Source organism: Microtus oregoni, unplaced genomic scaffold, assembly GCF_018167655.1.
Source record: "Microtus oregoni isolate MIOR12 unplaced genomic scaffold, Mior012 000029F_ref0000214, whole genome shotgun sequence".
In the NCBI taxonomy this organism is placed as follows: domain Eukaryota; kingdom Metazoa; phylum Chordata; class Mammalia; order Rodentia; family Cricetidae; genus Microtus; species Microtus oregoni.
In genome coordinates this window covers 15527635-15552748 of record NW_024543088.1, presented here as the reverse complement: position 1 = coordinate 15552748, position 25114 = coordinate 15527635, and the positions used below count along the sequence as shown (strand labels likewise).

The following is a 25114-nucleotide window of genomic DNA, read 5'->3' as shown; positions in this document are numbered from 1 at the left end:
CTCTATGAACCTGAAATGGCAGGTAAGATCCCTTTATAAAACTTTATTGATTTTTTTTTGTGAATTACACATCATGCACCTCAATCCCACCCATCTCCTGGTCCCTCCATAGCCATCCCCATTCTTACAACCCCCACCAAAGAAAAAAATAAATTAAAAACGAAAAAATCAAAAATTAAAAAAGAAAAACAAATCTTGCTGTGGAGGCTGCAGTGTCACAGTGTGTCACAGTGTGTCACAGCGTGTCACTGTGTGTCCCACAGCACACCCTTCTGCTCAAACAGCTTTACTTGCAAATGCTCATTGCAATGAGTCATTGCCCTGGTTCAAGACTCTGGCCTCTGCTACAGTCAATACTGGATCCTGACTACATCTCCTATCAGATGTCCTGTTGTTGTCCTGGGTTATGGTGATCCTGTAGCTTCAGTTCTGCAGAACTGGCCCCCACCACGAGCTCCAGCAGTTCACAGATGGGGTAAATGCTGGGGTGGGCCAATTCAACACCCTGGATCTGGTCCTGGGTGGCAGCTGAGTTGTTCAGCCCACCCACTTTCCTGCACCCATAGCACAACCGACACCACCAGGGCCAGCTCTCCTGCTCTCGTGTCCTTGGAGCTGGCTGTCCTGCACCGATGCCACCAGGTCCAGCTGTACTTCTAGGTTCCAGGGCTGGCCCTCCCGAGCGCTGCAGCTGATGAGAAGTGGAGCGGGCTCTCCCGCACCCATTCCACCAGGGCCAGTTGTTCCACATCGCCCAAGGAAGGGGCGGGGCCAGCTCACACCAGGCATGATCTTTTTGTATATAACTCTTACATACTTAGCCTTTTCGTAATAAAAAGCAAAGACAAGGAGCTGGAGAGGTGACTCATTTGGTAGAGTGCTTGCTATGCAAGCATGAGAACCTAAGTTCAGCTACAAAGTAGTCACTTTTTTTTTTAAAAAAAAAAAAGGGCATTGTAGCATATGCTGTCATTTCCAACAATGAGGAAGTAGAGAAGGGAGACCCCTTGGAGGTTACTGGCCAGCCAGTTGGGCTGAATCGGTAAGTTCCAGTTCAATGAGAGACCATGTTGCAAAAACTAAGGTGGAGAATGATTCTGTCCACCATATGCATACACAGAGATTGGGGGACAAAGAGATAGAGACACAGAGACGGGAATTAAGAGAAACAACTAGATTGTGACATTCCCTTTTCAATGAGTTAGCACTACAATCTCTGTCCAAGGTAACCATCAACCATCAGTACATATTCTTTATTTTTTCTTTTGGTTTTTTGAGGCAGGGTTTCTCTGTGTAACAGCCCTGGCTGTCCTGGAACTTGTTTTATAGACCAGATTCATAGAGATCCACCCGCCTCTGCCTCCTGCATGCAGGGATTAAAGGTGCGCACCACTACTCCCGGGGAGACTGCATTCTTAGGAAAGGATCAGATTAGAATTGATTCATCAGCTGTAAAGAAAGGGACTGCACTGGGAGAGGCTCCATGGCTAAAGAGTTTGCCGCACAATCGTGTAGGCTAGAGTTCAGATTCCCAGGACTCACCAAAGTACCATATGGACCAGGAGATCTGAATGTAACTCCAGCCTCAGAAGGTAGAAATGGGAGGTCCCCAAAGCAAGCCGACGGCTGAGCCCTGGACTCGAGTGAATCATGTGGAAGAGTGACTCAGGGTGATTCCCAGCACAACCTGGGGTTTCCACATGCACAGCACATACATACACATGTGAAATACACAAAGAGAGTGACACGTGAAAACAGGAAGGGGTGGGGAAGCCATTCATTCATTTAGGTAGCCCAAGGAGATTTTCCAGAAAGGGTCAGTGGTGTTCTGGCTACAAAGATCTAAAGAAAATACAAGCTACATCTTTGCCTTGGGGTTCAGTAGTAGGGTTCACTTCCTCCTCCATTAGTCCAAAATCTCTGTGTTTGCTTTATATAGTCTGGCCACAGCTGACACCTGACCTCAGATGAATTTCCCACACCTCACTTTGGCATCTCCAGAGAGAGAGCTGTTCTTTTCATTCTCCACAGCTGCAGAAGGTGGCACTGATTGTCAACCTGACAGGATCCAGAATCACCTAGTGGGCAAGGCTCTGAGCATGCCTGTGGGGTTTTCTTACTCACTCTAAAAGTGTGTGTCATCATCCTGTGCGGTGGGGTCCTGGACTACATGAAAAGGAGAAAGCTGGTGGTCAGCAAGATGTCTCAGTGGTTAAGTACACCTGCTGCCAAGCCCGATGGCCTGAGTTCAATCTCTGAGATCCATATAATAGTAGAAAACTGACTTCCAGAAGCTGTACTTGACCTCCACATATGCAGCATGACACACACACACACACACACACACACACACACACACACACACACAAAACAGCCAACAACTTAATAAAATTTTTTCTTTTTTATTGATTTATTGAGCTCTACATTTTTCTCTGCTCCCCTCCCTGCCTCTCCCCTCCCCTTTCAACTCTCTCCCAAGGTCCCCATGCTCCCAATTTACTCAGGAGATCTTGTCTTTTTCTACTTTCTACTTTTCATGTAAATTAGATCTATGTAAGTCTCCCTTAGTGTCCTCACTGTTGTCTAAGTTCTCTGGGATTGTGGTTTGTAGGCTGGTTTTCTTTGCTTTATGTTTAAAAACCACCTATGAGTGAGTACATGCAATAATTGTCTTTCTGGTTCTGGGTTACCTCACTCAAAATAATGTTTTCTAGCGTCATCCATTTTCCTGCAAAATTCAAGATATCACTATATTTTTCTGCTGTTTAGTACTCCATTGTGTAAATGTACCACATTTTCCTTATCCATTCTTTGATTGAGGGGCATTTAGGTTGTTTCCAGGTTCTGGCTATGACAAAGGATGCTGCTATGAACATAGTTGAGCATATGCCCTTGTGGCACGATTGAGCATCCTTTGGATATATACCCCAAAGTGATATTACTGGGTCTTGAAGAAGGTTGTTTCCTAACTTTCTGAGAAATCGCCACACTGACATCCAAAGGGGTTGTACCAGCTTGCATTCCCACCAGCAATACAGAAGTGTTCCCTCTTCCCCACAACCTCTCCAGCATAAATTGTCACCAGTGTTTTTGATCTTGGAATCTCAGAGTTGTTTTGATTTGCATTTCTCTGATGACTAAGGAAGTTGAACATTTCCTTAAGTGTCTTTCAGTCATTTTAGATTCCTCTGTTGAGAGTTCTCTGTTTAGGTCTGTACTCCATTTTTTTATTGGATTATGTGTCCTTTTGGTGTCCAATTTTCTTGGGTTCTTTGTATATTTTGGAGATCAGACCTCTGTCTGATGTGGGGTTAGTGAAGGTCTTTTCCCACTCTGTAGGCTCTCGTTTTGTCTTGTTGACCGTGTCCTTTGCTTTACAGAAGCTTTTCAGTTTCAGGAGGTCCCATTTATTAATTGTTTCTCTCAGTGTCTGTGCTACCGGGGTTATATTTAGGAGGTAGTTCCCTGTGCCAATGCGTTCAAGAGTATTTCCCACTTTCTCTCTATAAGGTTCAGTGTGGCTGGCTTTATGTTGAGGTCTTTGATCCATTTGGACTTGAGTTTTGTGCATGGTGATAGATATGGGTCTATTTTCATTCTTCTACATGTTGATATCCAGTTATGCCAGCACCACTTGTTAAATATACTTTCTTTTTTCCATTTGATATTTTTTGCTTCTTTGTCAAAATTCAGGTGTTTGAAGATGTGTGGATTGATATCCGGGTCTTCTATTTGGTTCCATTGGTCCTTCTGTCTGTTCTTATGCCAATACCAGGCTGTTTTCAGTACTGTATGTAGTTATGTAGTAGAGTTTGAAGTCAGGATTATGATACCTCCAGAAGTTCTTTTATTGTACAGGATTGTTTTGACTCTCCTGGGTTTTTTGCTTTTCCATATGAAGTTGAGTACCATTCTTTCAAGGTCTTGAAGAATTTTGCTGGGATTTTGGTGGGCATTTCATTGAATCTGTCAACTTAATAAAATTTTAAAGCAAAAGACAGCCTTTAACCCCAGTATTTGAGATAGAGAGGCAGTTGGGTCTCTGCGAGGACTAGGACAGTCAAGGCCCTGTGCGTGTGTCCTTGAGGGTAGCATTCCAACAGTATCTCTTTCAGAACTTCCTCTGACTTTGCCAAGCATAGTAACATGTTCTCCTTCATCAGGGCTGATGAATCAAATCCATTCAAACCCTTTCATAAATGTGTCAAAAAGACGTTATGCCGTTCTCCTCTCTCCCTCTCTTTCTCTCTCCCTCTATTTCTATCATCTCTATCTCTATCTCTCACCCCTCTCTCCCTCTTATTAAGAACTACTTGGGGTGTGCCCTGCCTGGAAGCTCTGAGGCAGTCATGGCCTGCCTCTCATTTCCTGGCGATAAAGGAAAGAGAAGTGCCACGTTCAACAAGAGGCCTTCTGAGAAGAGTAGGGCCTTCTGTTTTCTTGGAAAAGCAACTCCTGGCCCTACATAACTCCTCCAAGCACTGACCACGTGTGCTTTAACTCTTTATCCTTGAGGTCTGTGCTGATGTGTTTGATGCAAGGGCTTAAAGTTTACACATAATCACACATGGTGTGTACACGTGTGCGTGCGTGCGTGCATGTTTATACGTGCGTGTGTGTGTGCGTGGGTGTGTGTGCGCATGTGTGTGTGAGTGTGTGTGTGTGTGTGTGTGTGTGTGTGATTATACCTCCAGTCATTTCTGTTACAAGTGGGCGATGCCTCCTGTGGTCACCCTATTCTAATTGGAGCACTGATATTGTGTCTTCAGCTCCTGAAGGGGAAGAATTCACGCTGGGACACTTGTAGAGTATCCAAAAAGTCAAGTTTTTTTTTTTTTTTTTAGAATACAAATATACATTTTTATTTGTAAAAGATAGCACATTGCATAGAGAGAACAAAAATGAGTGTGAAAGTTTTCTCTTAAAAGAGGTAACAGTATTAAATTGTCAACAAGTATCTGAGGATATTTTCTCCACCTTTTGCTGTCTAGGGAACTGATGAAGGCCCGCTCATAGTCATGACTTGCATCTCAGGACATGCGGTTCTGATGGAACTATCATCACACTGAAGATTCTAGTCATCAGAAAGGGAAGCAAAGTCTGCCCTCCAGAGTGGCTGACTCAGTCAGCCCCCGTGAGAGCTGCCAGCCTCTGAACTGAAAAGTCTTACTCTTCCATTTTCCCTCCCCTTCTTGGTCACAGGGAAGCTGGAGGCATTCTCAGCGCATTCCTAAGCCACAATTCAGTCTGGCGCAAGTAAATGCATTTGACCCAAAAGTGCATATAAAGCTATACCTATAAGTAAGATCTAGACATTAACTAGAGGAAAGGGCAATGGTGTCTTGCACCTCAAGGGAGGACTTTTAGTGGCCTGCTGGGGCCCAAATGGGCCTTTCTGTTTTCCACAGGGTTGGTTATCTCCTCTGAGCTGCAAGCCCTCTTATTTATCTCCCCTTGTACCCCCAACCTTACCATTTTAACCCTTACATTGCTTTTTAACCCTGACAGGTTGTTTTGAATTTTGGTTTTGGATTTTTTGTTTGGTTTAATTTGGTTTGGTTGGTTGGTTGGTTTTTGTTTGGTTGTTTGGGTTTTGTTTTTGTTGTTTCCATTGGGGGTTGGTTTTGTTTGTTGTTAAAGACAGGGTTTCTCTGTATAACAGTCTACCTCTCCTGGATCTGTAGACCAGCTGACCTGGAACTCTCAGAGACCCGCCAGCCTCAGCCTCCCAAGCACTGGGATTAGAGGTGTGTGCCACTACCCCAGGCTACCCTGACAGTTTTTTTTTAACTGTAGCAATTTCCATTTCTCCCAACCCTTGCTTTTTGAGATCTGGAAATCTTACACCTGAATGACTAAGTTATGACTGATCTGTTGTATGTCCTCATCAGATCTTACGGACTTATCCACTGCTTGGGGACAAAGGGATTGCCCCCAACTCTGGTGCCATAAACAACTCAGGATGAGCCTCCTAGGAAGTAGATGTCCCCTTGGAGAGACCTCCTTTTTACGTATATATGTTTTCTAAATATCAGAAGCTAGGAAGATGATTTCACTGATGGAGGAGGGTCATCTTTCTATCTGTTGTTTTATTGGTTAAGTAATAAAGAAACTGCTTGGCCCTCTGATAGGGTAGAATTTAGATAGGCAAAGTAAACAGAACAGAATGCTGGGAGAAAGAAGCAGATTCAAGGCAGTCGCCATGATTCTCCCACCCGACAGAGCCGCAGGTTAAGATCTTCCCTAGTAAGCCACCTCGTGGGTTACACAGATTATTAAAGATGGATTAGATCAATATGTAAGAGCTAGCCAATAAGAGGCTGGAACTAATGGGCCAGACAATGTTCAAAAGAATACAGTTTCCGTGTAATTATTTCGGGTAATGCTAGCCGGGTGGCGGGAAGCAGCCCCACCGCTCCTATTTCTACATTTCACTAATAAAGAATGTGGTTTGACAGCATGAGGGCCTAATTCAGATCCCTAGCATGCACTTCAAAAGGCTTGGTTCAGCAGCAAGCACTTATAACCCCAGCCCCGCATGGAGACAGGAGGATCCCTAGATTCATTGAATAGTCCGTCTATTGGAACCAGTAGTTCTAGGTTCAACAGGAGATCCTTTTTCAGAAAATAAGGTGTCAGTCTGGCGGAGTGGCTCAGTGGGCAAAGGTTCTTACCCTGCATGCCTGGTGGCCTGAATTTACTTGAACCTTGTAGCCCTCATAAACATAAAAGGAGACAGCCAACACACCAAGTTGTTTTCTGACCTCCACATGTATGTACAGACACACAGGATTTGAAAAAACAATGTGAAGGGTGATAGAGGAGAACATATGACTCAACCTCTGGCCTACACACACACAAACCATACACATACACATGCATACATGCACACAAGTGTACTCACAAATATCATACACATACACACACACCATACACATGCATGCATGAACACATGCACACACATACATTATACACACACCATACACATACAAATGCACACACATACATTATACACACACCATACACATACAAATGCACACACATCATACACATACAAATGCAAACACATACATTATACACACACCATACACATACAAATGCACACACATACATTATACACACACCATACACATACAAATGCACACACATACATTATACACAAACACCATACACATACATATTCACACATCATACATATACACACATAAACTTCTCAGAGGACATATGCTGTTGCAATTTTACTATGTACTTTCACCTTCCAAATTGCTTTCCCAAGTGACTGAATTTGTACATCAATCAGCAGTGAACAAAGATTCCCTTCTCTCCACATCCCTCCACATCCTTACCAACTCTAAAAACTACGCACCTTTTCATCCAGCTGTAGTGGTACACACCTGTAATCCTAGAAATTGGGAGGCTGAAATAGAAGGATTGTGAATACAAAGCCAGCCTGGGTTACAATCAGATGAAAAACTATCCACTTGTCTTTAATATTTTAAAGATGTATGTTTATGTATATCCATGTGTATATGAATGCACGTACCTGAGGGAGTCAGAAGAGAGCATGGGGTTCCATCAGCTGTCGTCACAAGAGACCATGAGTCAACCGACGTGGAGACTCAGGAATGAGCTCATTTGACAAAAGCTGTACACTCTCTTTACCCCTGAGCCACCTCTCCTCCCTCTGCCCACCTCTTTTATTGTTTGCTATTTTATTTAGTATAACCGACATGGTGTTACTTGTGCTTCAATTCCTAATGAACTCAAACTCTCCTTAAATGCATGTTCAACACTCTGTTTTGGCTTTGTTTGTTTTTGTAAACAGGGTCTTGTGTGGTCCAGATGGGCCCTGAGCTAGCGATTCTCCTGTATGAGCCCTGAGAATTGTGATCACAAGCATGAACCACCATGAAGCCACACACGTTCATGTGGATTTCTCCTTCTAGGTCTTGCTACTTCCTACCTTTGACCTGTTTTTTTCTGCTAATGCCTGTGGGTTTTTTAATTTGCAGAAGTATTTTCGCAGATTCCAGAAAGCAAGTAATTGTTAGCTTTAGCTGTGGCAATGAAGTCTCCGCACCCCACAAAGACACCATGTAGATCCCTTCCTCCTTTCGTGTCGTCCACTTCTACTTTCAGGGCAGCTTTTTTTCTACAACTAGTTTCTGCAAAAGGGAAAAACCATGTGATAGTTGTTGTTCCAGCTTATTTCGCTTAACATGACACTCTTCGGTTCCATCCATTTCCTTGCAAATAGCATTGTTTCTCTCTTTGATGAGAGACTAAAACTCCACTGTGTGCTTGGACCATATTTCCTTTATCCATCCATCTGCTGATGGACACCTCAGCTGTTCCATAGCTTGGCTGTCGTGAATAGTGCTGTAACGAGTATGGAAGGCATGCTGTGGTGTACTAACTGACACAGATTCCTTCAAATAGACACCCAGGGGTGGCATAGCCGACGAATCAGTTATACCCTAGCCCTGCTTTCAGCAGGTGCCCTGGTTTTGTTTCCTGTTGCTGTGTAAAAATACCTGGTGAAATCAAGTCTGAGGAGAAAAAATTATTACGCTCACAACTCCAGATTACAAAGTTCTTTTCAGCAAGGAAGTCAAGATGGCGGGATGGACACATCCCGTCACAGCAAAGAGCAAAGAGGAATCATTTCTGTGAACTCATCGCTCGACTCCCATCCTCACAAAACCAATGTAACTGTGCACTGATCAGCTCCCATCCTCACAAAACCAATGCAACTGAGACTGCTTTGTGTCCCAGCTGTGTCACCCCGGTTACAGACCCAAGACACCAAAGGCCATCCATGTTTACTGCTTTACAATCTATGTGTCCATCAACAGATGAATGAGTATGTTTTTATTAACTTACAGATAATGTGGCATATTTACAATGAAATCTTGTTCATCCACAAAGAAGAGTAAAATTGTGTTACCTGCTGTAAGCAGCTGCACTGAAGATTGTCACCTTAAAGCAAAATAACTTAGAAAACAGAGAGACAAGGATCACATTTTCTCTCATTTGCAGATCCTAGACTATATCTCGATACATAAAGCTCCCTGTCTCTCCGTGTGTGTGTGTGTGTGTGTGTGTGTGTGTTTCTGTGATGCTATTCCTGAAGATATGTCAAAAAGTATATGCTCACCTGGATAGGAAACCAATGACAGACCGAAGTAAAGATACCACCACCGAAGTCCAATGAGATGAGCCAAGGATCGCACTGAGGCTGCTCACGGGAATGTGTGTGAGGGGTCACCTACAGGAGCACGCACAACCCAAGTGTGCTCAGCTGAAGAGGACAACCTTTCCTATAGACACAGACTGATCTTATGTCAAGGGTATACGTGTAACCGGGCTCTGTGCTAGAATCTCTAGACAGTCCTCAAGAGTTTGACATGTGACAACCCTGCTCTTACACTCCCCTTGCCCCTCTACCACAAAGCTTCCACAGGAGTCTGCATTGACTTCTGTTCACTGAAAAGAGGGGCTTCTCTGGTTAAAGGTGCCCTGATGGTGTGTCAGTCTATGTAAGCAGCGGTGGTAGACTGGCCGCACAGAGCCTAAGGTCTCCTCGGTTATGGTTTGTTGCTGTTGTTGTCATTGTTTGCTTGTTTGTTTGGGTTTTTTAAGTGGGTTTGGAGTACTAGGTAAGCATCTTTGGTTTTTCTGCCTCAGAGTCTTTCGCTGGCTTGGAACAAGCCCCTGGGGTCCACCATCGCTCGGCACAAGGATGACAAATGGACCACAGCACTTGCCTTCTTTTTCAAATTTATTTATTTTTGTGTATTTGTGTGAATGTTACTGTCTGTGCAAGTAGGTGGGTGCCACAGAATGAACATGCAGTTCAGAGGACTTTCGGGGGTCAATGGGTTGCGGGTATCAAACTCAGGGAATCAAGTAAGCAAGTGTTTATACCAGCTGAGCCATCCCCTCAGGCCCTAGTTCTCCATCTTCTTCCCTCATCTCCTCTTCCACTTTCCCAACCCTAGCAACGTTTCATGTCCATTTTTCTTTGATTTATGCTTGCTTGTAAAAAAAAGGGTCTCGCTGTGTGTAGTTTAGACTGTCCTAGAAAGCTACAATGCAGGCCAGGCTGGTCTTGAACTCACAGACTCTCAACACTGGGATTCCAGAAGTTCACCACTACTCCCAGCTTGCAGGGGGTTGTTTTTGTTTTGAGTTTTAGATTTGCACTGCGCAGGAATGGGTCACATGAGCACATTTTCGTGCAAGGACACACTGTACATTGAATACATCCCTTCGCCTTCCCGTTTCCTACATCTCCCCCTCCCCTTGGCCCCTTTCTTTCCCTAGGCGGTTTCACTTCTACATTCTTGTCATGTATACATTCGCGATTTTTATGTAACTATATAAAATCTAGGAACCACAAAGGAGAGAAAACATTCAATAGTTGTCTTTCTGGAACTGACTTAATCCAGTTAATACGATTGTCTCCAGTTGTATCCATTTTCCTGAAAACAACATACACGCGTCCTTTATGACTTTATAAGCCCCATTTTCTCCATCTATTCCTCTGGGGCTGGACACCAAACATGGTTTTATAACTTAGCTACTGTGGTAAAGGTCTTCCTTTTAACTCGCTTTTATTTTTTTTTCATGCTCATTCTTCTTATTTTCAATTATGTGTAAGGGTGTGTGTGCACACTGGAGTGCAGGAACCAAAGAGAATGGAGGCATCAGACCCCTGGAGCTGGAGTTATAGGTGGTTGTGAGCCATGTAACGGGTGCTGGGACTGAACTGGGGTCCTCTGCAAAAAAGAGGCCCCCTTAACCACTGAGCCATCTCTTAAGCCCGCCATGTGCTTTTTAAAATTGTTTTTATTGTTTGAAATTTTCCCAATACCATTTAGTAAGCACCATCACGCCATCACCCTTCCTCTCCCACTGGGAGTCTTCGTCTCAGTGACTCCCCTAACTGTGGTCTTGTCTTCTTTTTGAGTGTGGCCCACCAAGTTTAGCAAGGGCTGCGTCCCTGAGCACAGGTGCAAGATTATTTATTAATAAGAGCAAGACAAGTAGCCAGTGGCACCAGCACTAAAGAAAATGGCACTCTCTCTCCCAGCAACCGTGGCATGATTAATTAAAAACCCAGAGACAGAAACTTGAGTTCAACCTGAAGGTCAGAAAAGCAAAACAGCCAGCCACTGGCTCTTACCTCTATCTCAGTCCCAAATGGCGATCCTGAATGAGACTATGTGTGAGAGCTATCTCCTCCCATCTTATATTCCTGTGTAGTGCTGGGATTAAAGGTATGCACCACTACCACCTGGCTTCTATGGCAAACTAGTGTGGCTACTGGGATTAAAGTTGTGTGTCACCACTGCCTGGTCTGTAAGGTTGGCCAGGGTGGCTGTTTTACTCTCTGAACTTCAGGCAGGCTTTATTTATTAAAATACAAATGAAATATCAGTACAAACAACTGTTCCTGGAGGTAGGTGGCCCTATTGGCCCCTTTCTCATCCATGGTAAATTTAACATAGTGTCTGTCTCCCTGACCATCCCTGAGAAGTATTAACACCCAGAAGGAAATAATTTGTTCCCTGTTATAGCCCAATTCTCAGAGAAATTTCTGTCAAGCATCAGATATCCAATATTTGTTTAAAGAATACATTACATTTGGAGGCTGGGGAGATGTTCAGTATTGATTTGGGCTTGGGTTTGAGTTTGTTGTTTCTTTGTGACAGGGTCTTGCGTAGCCCAGGCTGGCCTCAGACTCATCTGGGTAGCCAAGTCTTTTGCCTGTCCCTCCCAAAAGCTGGAATTACAGGTGCACCGCCATATCCAGTCTGTTCCCTACTGGGGATCCTGTCCAGGGTTTGGGGCATGACAGACAAGCATTCCATTGACTTTGCTGCAGCCCCAGGTTCATCTGTTTAGGTTTTGGTTTTTTGTTTGTTTGTTTGCTGGGAGATTTTATTAAGTTTTGTTTTGGTTTGCTTTGGTTTGGTTTGGTTTTGAGACACAGGCTCATTACATTATAATCCGGGTTAACCCTTAAAGTTCTTCCTTGGGAGTTGTACACTTTTTTCATGTGTGTGTTTGTGTATGTGTGTTAATTTTCAGTTACATTTATTTACTTACTTTGTGTGCAGTTTCCACACACATGTGTGCCCACACAGGTCATGACACATGTGTGAAGGTCAAAGGGCAACTTTCAGGAGTTGGTTCTCCTCCCATGTAAGTCCTAGCATCAAACACAGTCATCGAGCATGGTGTCAAGTCCCCTTGGCAGCTAAGCCATCTCCCTGGCCCCACCTTGCTTCTGAGACACAGACTCTCATGGTGACCTGGAACTCGCAGATGCTCCAGGGACTTGCCTGTGTCCACTTTGCCAGTGCTGGGATTACAAGCGTGTTCCACCCCACTCAGGTATTTCCTGAGCACTAGGGGTCAGATTCAGGCCCCCGTTTCCACAGCAGCACTTTACAGACTGGGTCCTTCGCCGTGACATCAATTGCTCATCGCAGGATCAGGCCCTGTCATTGTTCCCCCTTCATCACAAAGAAGAAAACTTCTAAACTGTACACCACCTCCAGGCCCACCCTACTCTCCCCAGCAGAAGACCCAGCCAGCTTAGTTAAGAGCTCCCTCCCACGGAAGTATTCTCTCCCTTCCAACCAAAGTCAGCTGAATTCACATCAAGGTCAAGCAGTGTCTAAACAACACCTTCAGGTCAAGATCACACCTAGAGAGACTTTTCAGGATCCAGCAGGGTCCTGAGACACTTGGCTGAATTCAATGTTTTCCACCTCAGGAGAAATCTCAGCCCTGAGCCCATAAGAGACAGAGACCAGAGCTGGGGGAGAGAGGCAGCTCAGGCAGTAACTGTCTGTTTTGCAAGCATGAGGATCTAAATTTGATCCCCAGTAGCTACCCTAACCTAACAGAGACAGTTGGTGTGGGGCAACCCCAGTGCTGAGGTGACAGACACAGGTGGGGCTCTGGGGCTTGGTGGTCAGCCTATAGTACTTAGCAAGTTCCTGGCCATTGAGAGACCCTGTTTCAGAAAAAGGGTGGATGGAGGCCAACAGGACAAAAGCAGTAGATAAAGGAACTTGCTGCCAAGTTTGGGTTCCAAAGCCCACATGGTAGAGAAAAACAATTCTCTCGCAGGTTGTCCTGTGAGTGGAGCTCAGAGGGACCCCTACTCGTATGCCGGCACCACAGACACACACAATAAATAAAATGCAAAGCGTTTTTTAAAAAGATAGGTGGCACCTGGATAACAACACCCCAAGTTTTTCTGTGTGTGTGTGTGTGTGTGTGTGTGTGTGTGTGTGTGTGTGTGAGAGAGAGAGAGAGAGAGAGAGAGAGAGAGAGAGAGAGAGAGAGAACAACTCTGAAGAGAAGCTCCTGGCACCGAGGAAATACAGCTGCAATGACCAAGCCGCACAGATTGGAGCTGCCCCTCCCAGCCCCAGCCTTGCCCAGCACTGTGACCGGCCGTTGGCTGGGTTCCTAAGGAATTGAGGCCATGGAAATGAAAAGGAAGGAAGGAAAAGAGATAGGATGGGACTAGGGTGGGGACCTAAATTTATATCTCTGTCCCGGGCTGGATCCTACCACCATCATGGACGCTGGTGGATACAGCAAGCTGGGTAGCGCCATCGAGGAGGTCCCCAGAGGTATGAGTGAAGGGATCACCTCATCTTCCTCCGTGGGTCCTAATGTCAAGGGGAGGGGCCACCAATGTACGGACAGGACTGCAGAATGGCAGTGCCTGCACCCTGGGTGTGGGGAAGAGTAGAGCCTGGGTGTGGAGGATTCCCCGGGACCCAAAGGGCTGGGTAGGGCAACCCTTGAGTCTTCCCCAGGAAGCCCAGTTAGGGGACAGGTGTTATTCCAGTCATAGACCCAGCTACATTGGCATAGAATTCTAACCCAACCTGGAAGAATCAAGAATCCATCGGTGTTCTCCTAGGGCAGTTGGGACGCTGGGAGTACTACAAACAAAGGCTTTCCTTTCTGGTCTTGGCTTCCCTGGTGGCCACAGTGCTATGGACTCTCATCCTGAGCACCCTGTTGTCCAAGGGTGAGTGATTCTCTTGATGTGTACCTGTATGTGCCTGCGTGAGGGTGTGACACGCGTGTGCAAGTGCCCACAGATGCCAGACGACATCAACTTCCCTAGAGCTGGAGTTACAGGCAGTCGTGAGCTGTCGCATGTGGGTGCTGAGGGGTTCTCAGGAAGAGCAGCTCGCTCTAACCCTCTGAACGATCTCTCCAGCCCACGACAATGATCCTTTAACGCGGAACAAGTTGTATGCCACCTGGCAGGGAAGGCACAAACTTGTTCCCTCTGTGGCGCACCAGATGGCATCCTGGACGTCAGTAAGTATAAACCAGAGGTTCTCAACCTGTGAGTCACAACCCTTTGGTGTTCCCAAAGATCATCAAAAATCATATGCTTACATTATGGTTCAGAACAGTAGCGAAATTATAATGATGAAGTAGCAAAGAAAATAATGTTATGGTTGGAGGGTCACCACAACATGAGGTGGTTATTAAATATTAAAGGGTCGAAACATTAGGAAGGTTAAGAACCTTTAGAGTAAACCAAACATGTGTCTGTTTGGCGCTGTATGTATGCACTATGCATGTCTCCTATCCGTGCCCGAGTGCTGTATTCCTGGATTGTGCCTCCGTGGATACCAAACACAGGTACTCACACACTCTAGGAAAGCGGAAGGTTCCCAACTTCTGCTTGCTTCTCTCTGCAGCCTCCAGCGAGCGCAGGGCGCTGCTCAGCCACCAGGACCAGCTAAAGACAAACGGTGCGTGCGAATTGCAGAGCAGGGCGTCTGCGTCCCCTGGCGGTAGGAGGTGGGACTGCCAGGAATTCCGAAATTGGGTAGTGAATTAGCAGAGACCCCTGGAAATGGGGGGAACCTGGATTGGAGAAGGGTGTCCCCTGACCTAGTGTGTTGGGGGGGAATTCATTCCAGCCTCAGAGCAAAAGATGATGCTGAGTGCCCTGAAAGAAGATGTCGGTGCCTGCGGGAACTGCTGTAAGAAACGGGCCTGGTGGAGGCTTGAGAGCTGTGGGGCTGGGAAATGGGACAGGTGGGTGACACTGGCAGGTCCCAAAAGGTCGCTCCATCCCCACATAGGCTCCGGGATGAAAGCGCAGTTGCAAACCACACTCGCTGAGTTTAAGAACACACAGACAAAGCTGATGGAGCAGGAGAGCGCCCTTAAAGAACTGCAAGAGCGTGGTGAGAGCTGAAGCTGAACACGACCCCCTGACCCCTGACCTTCGCCTCTAACCATAGCCACGCCCCTTCTTGGCAGTACAGTCCTAGACCCTCAGATCCCTGGTGACGCAACCTAGGGCTTCACATAATAGGCAGGCTTTCTTCACTGTGTGACCCTAAGCAAGTGTTCTTCTGCCTTTGAACCATTCCCCCAGCCCCTCACTGGGCGATTCTAGGCAGGTGTTCTAATACCAAAATTATCACCAACACATATTTTATATTTTATTTTGAGACAGGGTCTCACTAAGTTGCCCGGGATGAACTTAAACTCTGTAGCCCAATTTAGCCTTGAACTTGCAATCTCCTCTGTCTCAGCCTTCAGAAGTAGCTGAAACCACCACGCCCAGACTGAAGTTATTCTTGACCCTGATAGTAACCATGAACTGGCACTGGACATAGATCTTGACCTGTACATAAGTCCCAATCCAACTCCCGCTCTAATTGTCCACCGTTCTGGCCCTGTAGTGACCCAGAGTTTGGCTAAAGCAGCCAGAGATCGTGAAGACATCCGCAGTGAGCTCTTCCAGGCATTGGAGGCTGTCAAGCAACAAAACAGTGAGCCAGAGAGAAGACTAAGGATGGGAAGGAGTGGGCCCTGCCTGGGGTTCTCAAGGCTTCTCTTTCTACCAGATGTGCCTTTTGACCTAAACCTTGTGTCTCTGGTATACAACACCCTCCATGGCATTCCAATGGCCTCATTCGATAACAATCCGTCTCTCTGACCCTCACCACCCAACAGAATCCTGTGAGAAGTGCCCCACATCATGGCTACACTTCCAAGGATCCTGCTACTATTTCTCTGAGACTCAGGCTATATGGAACACAGCACAGAGCTTCTGTTCAGTCCACGGTGCCCACTTGGTGATTGTCAAAGACCTGGATGAGCAGGTATGCTGCTAGCACTTGGCAGAGGAGAATCAGAGTTCACCTGAGCTGGTGCGGCCCGGGATGTCAAGCAGACTTGGCCAGATGACATCTCTACTCCCTTCCAGAGCTTCCTGAGTCAGCGCACGCGGGGCCGAGGCTACTGGTTGGGTCTGAGGACAGTTCGCCACCTCGGCAAGATTCAAGGCTACCAGTGGGTAGATGGAGTCTCACTCACCTTCAGGTAAGGAGACGGCTCCAAGAGAGATTCAGAAGGGTAAAGTTAGACCCTAGGAAAAATGCTTTGGGATATGTCTAAAGACTAATTCCTAGGAGAGCATTGTTGCTGGTGCTTTGGCGAGTGTGTATATGGTGCATGGGGAGCTTGCAAACCCACGCATGCTCATGAAAAGCTAGGGGAGAACTCTAGATAGTCTGTTCTACCATTCCTTGCTTTATCCCACTGAGACAGGGTCTCTCAGTGAACCTGGATCTAGGTTGACTGACAGCCAGAAAACCCCGCCCTGCCAAGGTTACAAACACATGCACAGCCATAGCTGGATTTTTATGTAACTGTTTGGGGTTTGAGCTCAAGTCCTTATGTTTATACAACAAGGATTCTTTTCCACTGAGCGATCTCCACAGTCCCTGAACTAACCTTTTAAGAGTGGAAAAGCTAAACCCTGGAATTGGCTAAGAGTTCAATTCTGAGCCCTTACAAATGCTCACTGTAATATAAACTCAAATTAGACATTCAGGGTGTCTATGCCAGAGTCAAGCAACAAGGCAGGGAGGGAGGCTGGACCCTAGGTCTATCGCCAGCCCAGATTCCCAGTAACACTCCCCACTGAACCACCGCAGTCACTGGAACTCTGGAGAGCCCAACGATTCCAGAGGACGTGAGGACTGTGTCATGATGCTACACTCGGGGCTGTGGAATGACGCACCATGTAGCAATGAGAAGGACGGCTGGATCTGCGAGAAGAGGAGCAGCTGCTGATCCAGCCCAGTGTCCCAGTGCCATGTCCATTGCCTCAGGGTAAATCAGAAGCATGGCGCATGTTTCTTGAGCCCACTACCAAGATTTTTTTTTCTATTGCACCATTACTAAGAGCCACTCAGCCTGACCAGTACATGTTTTGGAGACCCCAGCTCTGACTCACAAAATACCCTAAACCTCCCAGCTAATCTGACTTTTGTCAGTTTTGAAATCACTGCTCTAAAGCCCTGGTCATCTGACACCCCCCCCCCCCAACCTGCCTTCCTAGACACAGTGTCAGAGCTGTTCTGTCCCTTCCCTCTGACTTGGAGCTATCTCCACAGAGAAAAGGAGCACCAACAAATGTTTGAGGGATGAATCAAGGCCCTGGGTCTGTGTTGGAAAAGAGTGATCTCAGTATCCCACAAGGAACATGCAAAGTTAAGTAATTTATTTTCCCAGGAAAGGCGTGCCAGAACCCAAACTGGGGTTGCAAGCAGCACACTTGGCCGCGATGGTCTGTGTCTTTCATCCCTGATGTAAGTGATGACCTCATCTCATCCCCATTGGTGGAATCTCAGCTTTACACACTGGCGTGGTTGACGAATTAGCACAAAAGGAAGGGGGAGCTTCAGAAAATATGGGCCTTTATCAAACTGACTACCTTCGATATTAAAAGGGGTTCTCACAATTCTCATCTCTGCATTATACAATTTTTAATCATCCCCCCCCCCATTTTTGAAGAGGTAACCTTAACTATCATTATGGAATCGGGGCGATGGCTGGTCTGTTCTTTTTTCCAGCTGGAAGGGGTCATTGGGCATAGTAGTCAGAAGGCCCCTCCCATGGGCCTGTCTAAAAGACTCCAAAGTGTATTGGTGGTTTCTTTGTATAACATTCAGGTATAGGGAGCAAAGGAGGTCCCTGTCTGGTGCCTGGACAGAAATATGAAGGAGAAGTGAAGACAAAAATTCCTAGCCTTGAGAGTCTGAGACAGGGCCAGGTAGGGGTGGCACACGCCTTTAATCCCAGTACTCAGGAGGCAGACACAAGCAGATCTCTGAGTTCCAGGACAGCCACGGCTACACCGAGAAACCCTGAAAAATAGTCTGAGACAAGGATCCAGAAGAAACCACAACAGAGATAACTTTTTCAATGTTCAAATCAAAGTCCATTGAAATAGTTTGATAGGCTCACAAGTTTCTCCCTCCATCTGTTTGGCCACTATTATGTTCCTTAGGCCTCGAAGACTGGTCTCCAGAGTGCTGAACCTCAGGTCTGCTTTCAGACGCCGTGATAGCTGTTGCAGAGACTAGCTTCACGGTGTGAGCTCCCTCTCAGATGGCTTCCAGAGAGGGAGAGCGGAGAAATTTGAGTGTTATTTGGTTTTTAGATTAAACCAATAAGTGGACCTGACTGTCTGGGTTCTGGATAGACCCTGCAGTGTTAAATTGAGCCAAGGTCTGAAGTCTCTTATATCTGGGCAGCATTTTCCTTATTAAGAAGGAAGCCATTAGTAATATACAGCTGTCTAAGTAACACTTCACATGAATTTAAGTCTAATGTCTGGGGAGTAGCACCTCTTGGACCGTAACAGAAACACAAGTCATTTCGGTCTCTGTTCTTTCCTGGCAGGTGTTTAAGACTATGTAGTTGGCCAAAATTAACTGTTTTTTTTTTGGGGGGGGGGTTCTGTCAAGCAGTGAAGGATCTTGTCCTCCAGAGTCATTTAGACTCCATTTTACCATCTGTTCCATCTATGGGAGGCTAAGTCAGAGCTGCCTTGGAAGCATGATTTTCTCTGTGCTGAACCTCTTTATAAACTGTTTGGAGCCACTGAGTTGGATCTCCATGGCCTCCATGAACAAGATCTACAGAACATTTTAAGGGATACCCTACAGTCCCCTTGGACCTAGCTGACTTTGGAGGGTAAGGAGAGCAATACTCTCCCTTTTCATCCTTCTAGTCACATCAATGTGGCCTTCTAGTATGGGTCTTTAACAGCCAGCAGGTACTTTTCATCACTGTGTAACATTGAGGTAAAGCTTACGCAAAAACCAAGCACTTTTATCTCCATTGCTTTGAGCATGGTTCAATATATTGAACTTTGATACCAAAAAATTTAGTACATATGAACTTTAACCTTAGAAATTTTAATATCACGCATATCGTGTCTATGTCTCATCTTTAACAAACCTTAAATAACTTACTCAGACCTTCGTAACTCAGATAAATTTTCTAGTTTTTTAATAACATAAGTCATAGTAACAGCAACAAATTTACCATCTGTTGTGAGAACTTGGGAGGGGCATAACTAAACAATGTCCACCCCTTCCTTATAACATCCCAATGACAAAGTTTTAGTCACCAAAGTCCACCATGGAGAACCAATAAGTTTACTGAACTTACTTTTGGGAACCAATGAGTTTACTGGGCTTATTCATCAGCATGGGTGAGGGGATACTGACAGATTAAGAGGTAACCCAAAAGTAGCCTCTCTGGAAAGTAACCCAGCATGGATGCTGGCTTTCCCACAGCTACATAGGTGGAGCCCTCTCTCCCTATCCCTCCCCAGCTTATGTCCTCTAGTGCTCCCCAAGAACAATGGGACAAGTGCAGTTAGGGCACAGTTACAGACAACTGGCTAGTAGGAGTGACTGGATACCCAGATGGGAGTCCAGTGACCCCGCCTGCCCCCTCACATCCATGAAGGAACAGCAATAGTCAAGAAGCTGTGATGATCTTTTGTAAGCAAGTACAGTAGACATGATGAAAATGGCATTTGTTCTGAGATTCCATCTTACACCTGTAAGAATGGCCAAGATCAAAAACACTGATGACAACTTATGCTGGAGAGGTTGTGGGGGAAAGGGAACACTTGTGCATTGCAGGTGGGAATGCAAGCTGGTACAGCCCCTTTGGATGTCAGTGTGGCAATTTCTCAGAAAATTAGGAAACAACCTTCCTCAAGACCCAGTAATACCACTTTTGGGTATATATCCAAAGGATGCTCAATCGTGCCACAAGGACATGTGCTTAACTGTGTTCACAGGAGCTTTGTTTGTCATAGCCAGAACCTGGAAACAACCTAAATGCCCCTCGACCAAAAAATGGATAAGAAAAACTGTGGTACATTTACACAATGGAGTACTACACAGCAGAAAAAAATAACGACATCTTGAACTTTGCGGGAAAATGAATGGAGGTAGAAAACATTATTTTGAGTGAGGTAACCCAGACACAGAAAGACAATTATCACATGTACTCACTCATAGGTGGTTTTTAAACATAAAGCAAAGAAAGCCAGCCTACAAACCACAATTCCAGAGAACAACGAGGACACTAAGAGAAACTTACATAGATCTAATGTACATGGGAAGTAGAAAGTAGAAAAAAGACAAGATCTCCTGAGTAAATTGGGAGCATGGGGAACTTGGGGAAGGGTTGAAGGGGGAGAGGAGAAGCAGGGACGGGAGAGAGAAAGATATAGAGCTCAATAAATATCAATAAAAAAAGAAAAGAAAATGGTAGTTGTTCAGCTCAGAAGGCAGTGCTATACAATGCCAGCTTAATAAAACCAAGTTGAACCTGAACTACATACTTATGATATAATGTAATAGCATTACCTTATACATACTGTTAAACTAGGGGATTTGTGTGCTTTCAGGTAAACATTATAGAAAACACAGACAGTCTTTACACAGTATAAAGCGACCTACTTTACAGTCTTTGGTTTTGAATGAACATAAGACAGAAACATCAGATACACAGCAAAACATCATCAAACTGATGTTTGCAGCATCCAGAAGACTTCAGTAAGAAAGCCCTGTTAAAACTATGGCAGGAGGGACTGAAGAGGTGGTTCAGCAATTAAGATCACTGGCTGCTCTTCTAGAGGACCCAGGTTCAATTCCCTAGCACCCACATGGCAGCTCACACTTGTCTGTAACTCCTGTTCCAAGGGATCTGACAGCCTCATACAGACATACATGTGGGCAAACACCAATGCACATAAGATAAAAATAAATTAATTTTTTAAATGTTTAAAAAAAATTTCCGGTAGGAGCTAAAAGAACTTAGAAGGGCTGAAGTGATGGCTCAGCAGTTAAGAGCATTGACTGCTTTCCAGAGGTCCTGAGTTCAATTCCCAACAACCATATGGTGGCTCACAACCATTTATGAAAACATGCAGAACACTCATACATAAAATACAAATAAATAAAAACTTTAAAAAAGAACTTACAAAAGGGTAGGCATTAGCTTGTTCTTTCCTTAGCTTGTCCATATAAGTATAACTGGAAAGTAAAAACAGAAGCCAGAGAACCAGGGCTCAATGGGGCAGAAACAGAAGCAGACAACATGCATGGGGAAAAGGAGTCTCAAGAAGGGAAAACTGTGCTGAGCGGTGGTGGCGCACGCCTTTAATCCCAGCACTCGGGAGGCAGAGGCAGGCGGATCTTCGTGAGTTTGAGGCTAGCCTGGGCTACAAAGAAAGTTTCAGAACAGCCAGGGATGTGGGCTACAAAGAAAGTTTCAGAACAGCCAGGGATGTTACACAGGGAAGTCTTATCTCAAAAAAAAAAAAAGGAGAAAGGAATATTATATCTCAATGAGATAAACCAGGCCTAGAGACCCAGCACAGCCAGCATCTCTAGCCTCTAGCCCAAGCTGGCTGATACTTCTTCGCCTCCAGCTGTTGTAGTCACCCACTGGCAGCAGCTTGGCTTGCACTTGGCAGTCTATCATCTGGCTCCTGGTTAGACCTTGGTGCCTTCCCAACTTCTCTCTGGGCTGTTGCGAATTCCCATGAGCATCCCGACTGTAGCTATCTCAAATGTCAGTTCCCTTTAGTAGCTGGCTAGTGGTGGAGGTACAGGGCTAAGAAAGCTCATACGCCCCATCCCACCCCCACCAAGAAACCAGTAAATACACCATGCAAAACAATCTGTAAAACCCACCGTGAAGTCTGGCGTTGCCTCCGTAATCTGATATAAAAATACATTGACCATATCCCTTGGAAATACAGCTCATGCTGGTGTCTCCTCTGAGTCTCTCATTTCTAAGGTACAACTATGAACCAGAAATATAATAAACAAAATAGAAAAAAATGGGAAAATATTAGAGCACATGAGTGGATCCCCATGATACCAGAAATTTGAAGGGTGCATTGGTTCCCTGAGAGCTCAATGGGAAGGGGAAGCTTCATGAATGACGTGATTTTGATTTATAACATGTGATACATTAACCAAGGTGGTGGTGAAGTCACACGGTTTTCACAGCTTGATGATGGCACTAACCACAATGGAGGCCCAGCAGTATGACTGTCTCCATCTTAGTGAGGCCACTAGCCAAGGTGATGACAAAACAGCACAGTTACTTTTTGCTTACAATGAGTTCTGCTCACTGATAAAATGAGCCCATCCCAATTAGAAGACACCATCCTGAGTGAAGTAACCCAGACCCAAAAAGATGAACATGGTATGTACTCACTCATTAGTGGATACTAGCTATAAACAAAGGACATTGAGCCTATAGCTCACGATCCTAGAGAAACTAAGTAATAAAGTAAACCCAAAGAAAAATGTATCTATAGACCCACCTGGAAATTGGAAATGGACAGGATTGACTGGCAGGGTTGGGAGCATGGGGGGACTGGGGAGGGTAGGAAGAGAAGAGGAAGGGAGAGGAGGAGGAAGAGGAGAACTTGAGGGAATGGGATGATTGAGATAGAAGGACAGAGATGAGAACAAGGAGAGAGATATCTTAATTGAGGGAGCCATTATAGAGTTAGCAGAAACCTGGCTCTCAAGAAATTCCCAGAAATCCGAAAGGATGACCCCCATCTAGGACCCTGGGCAATAGAGGAGAGGGGGGCCCGATCTTTACTTGCCCTGTAGTCAGACTGATGACTATCTTAAATATCACCATAGAGCCTTCATCCAGCAACTGATGGAGGCAGAGGCAGAGACCCATATCAGTGCACTGGACTGAGCTCCCAAAGTCCAATTGAAAAGTCAAAGGAATGAGAATATGAGCAAGAAGGTAAAGATCATGATGGGTTTTCGCCCACTGAAACAGTTTGCCTGAGCTAATGGGAGCTCACCAACTCCAGCTGGACTAGGAAGTAACAAGCATAGGACCAACTAGTTCCTCTGAATGTGTTTGACAGTTGCATGACTGGGGCAGACTGAGGGGCCACTGGTAGTGGCACCAGGATTTATCTCTACTGCATGTACTGGCTTTTGGGGATCCTATTCTCTTTGGATGTATACCTTGTTCAGCCTAGATATAGTAGAGAGAGCCTTAGATCTTCCACAAGGCAATGTGCCTTACCCTCTCTGAGGATTAGATGGGGGTGGGGTAGGAGGGCATGTGGAGGGAATGGGAGGAGGGAAGGGAATGGGAACTTGGATTGGTATTTTTTTTAATCTAATAAATAAAAAAAAATGAGCCCATCCTCTAGGGTCCGCCTCCCTGTGAGATCCACACATCTCACAGATTCAAGGCAGACAGCTACCTCTTTTCTTAAAAAATAAATAATTAAATAAATAAATATAAAAAATAATAGAAGCAGGCTAAAGAGATGGCTCGGAGGTTAAGAGTGATGACTGCTCTTCCAGAGGTCCTGGGTTCAATTCCCAGCAACCATATGATGGCTCACACCCATCTGTGATGAGATCTGGTGCCCTCTTCTGGCAGGTATGCATGCAGGCAGAACACTGTATACATAATAAATCAATAAATCTTTTTTAAAAATTTAAAAGGTAAAAGAAGCACCATGTAAACAGAGGTTTCTCTGTCCCACCCCATCCCACAGCCACTTCTAAATAATCACCCAGAGGCTTATACTTATTATTAATGCTTGACCAACACCTCAGGCTTATTACTAGCTAACTCTTTTTTAATTAATTAATTTATTTATTAATTATGTATACAACATTTTTCCATGTATGCCTGCATGCCAGAAGAGGGCACCAGATCTCATTATAGATGACTATAAACCACCATGTGGTTGCTGGGAATTGAACTCAGGACCTCTGGAAGAGCAGTCAGCGCTCTTAACCTCCAAGCCATCTCTCCAGCCCCTACTAGCAAACTCTTACATTTAAATTAGACCTTATTTCTATCTATGTTTTGCCACATGGCTCAAGGCTTGTTACCTCATTTTCTACACATCCTGCTTGTTAGGTAACTGGCTGGCATCTCCCTTGATTCCGCCCTTTCTCATCTGAGTTCTCAGTTTGTTTGTTCCACCTAGCCTTATCCTGCCTGGCTATTGGTCAAACGGCTTTTATTATTAATTAATGAGAGGAATACATATTCACATGGTACAGAAAGATCATTCCATAGTTCACTGACTTAGGATAAAACAGCACATGTGGCCTAGGAATGTGGACCCAAAAAAAAAAGTAAAGCAAAGAAATAGAGGAAGAACACAGTGACCTCGGCACCATTTTACCCTACCTGAGCACGGCACGGCTGAGATAGGGAGACGCCAGACATAGGGGAGCCTCTTGCCAGGCTGGAGGATTTGGCTTCCCCTCTGTCTACAGAAATCTGTCTCCTTAAGAGAACTTTTTACCTAGGTTATTTCGCATCTGGCTTTGTGAGAATTGAGCTATCAGAGATTCAGCTTCCCTAAAGCGAGGTTTCTTGGGCTCTGATAACCATCCGAGTTTCAGCTTCCCACAACAGAAGGTTTTCTGTACTCTGATTTCAAGTGCTTCATCTATCTCCAGTAAATCCCCACATGGGGGTGGCCTACGTTAGATGTTTCTTAGCAATCAGAAGTCACCAGGGACACCCAAAGAGCTGTGGGTCAGAACCCCACATTCGCTTTGTGTCAGCGACGCTTCTCATTCACCCCCTCTTACTCTGAATGTCGTTCACCCAAGATCCTGGAGACCACAACAGGGGTGGCACCTTCCCCAGTGGAAGGGATCAGAACCCTGTTGTGGATGGATCTGAAATCATGAGCAAGACC

The 25114-nt window shown here is 45.3% G+C and overlaps 1 protein-coding gene across 2 annotated transcripts; it reads left to right on the top strand.

The window, feature by feature from the left end:
* Nucleotides 1-13603: 13603 nt before the first annotated feature.
* On the top strand, nucleotides 13604-17806 carry Clec4g (C-type lectin domain family 4 member G). 2 transcript variants are annotated; one of them, XM_041678273.1, is made up of 10 exons: nucleotides 13604-13658; nucleotides 13955-14065; nucleotides 14754-14807; nucleotides 14979-15041; nucleotides 15144-15248; nucleotides 15753-15842; nucleotides 16027-16175; nucleotides 16280-16395; nucleotides 17013-17190; nucleotides 17598-17806. In XM_041678273.1, the coding sequence occupies exons 1-9, from the start codon at nucleotides 13604-13606 to the stop codon at nucleotides 17149-17151; spliced, it is 882 nt and encodes a 293-aa protein (XP_041534207.1). In that variant the 3' UTR covers nucleotides 17152-17190; nucleotides 17598-17806. The 2 variants fall into 2 exon arrangements, with proteins under 2 accessions (XP_041534207.1, XP_041534206.1); XM_041678272.1 differs by having other exon boundaries at nucleotides 17593-17806.
* The last annotated feature ends 7308 nt before the right edge of the window (nucleotides 17807-25114 follow it).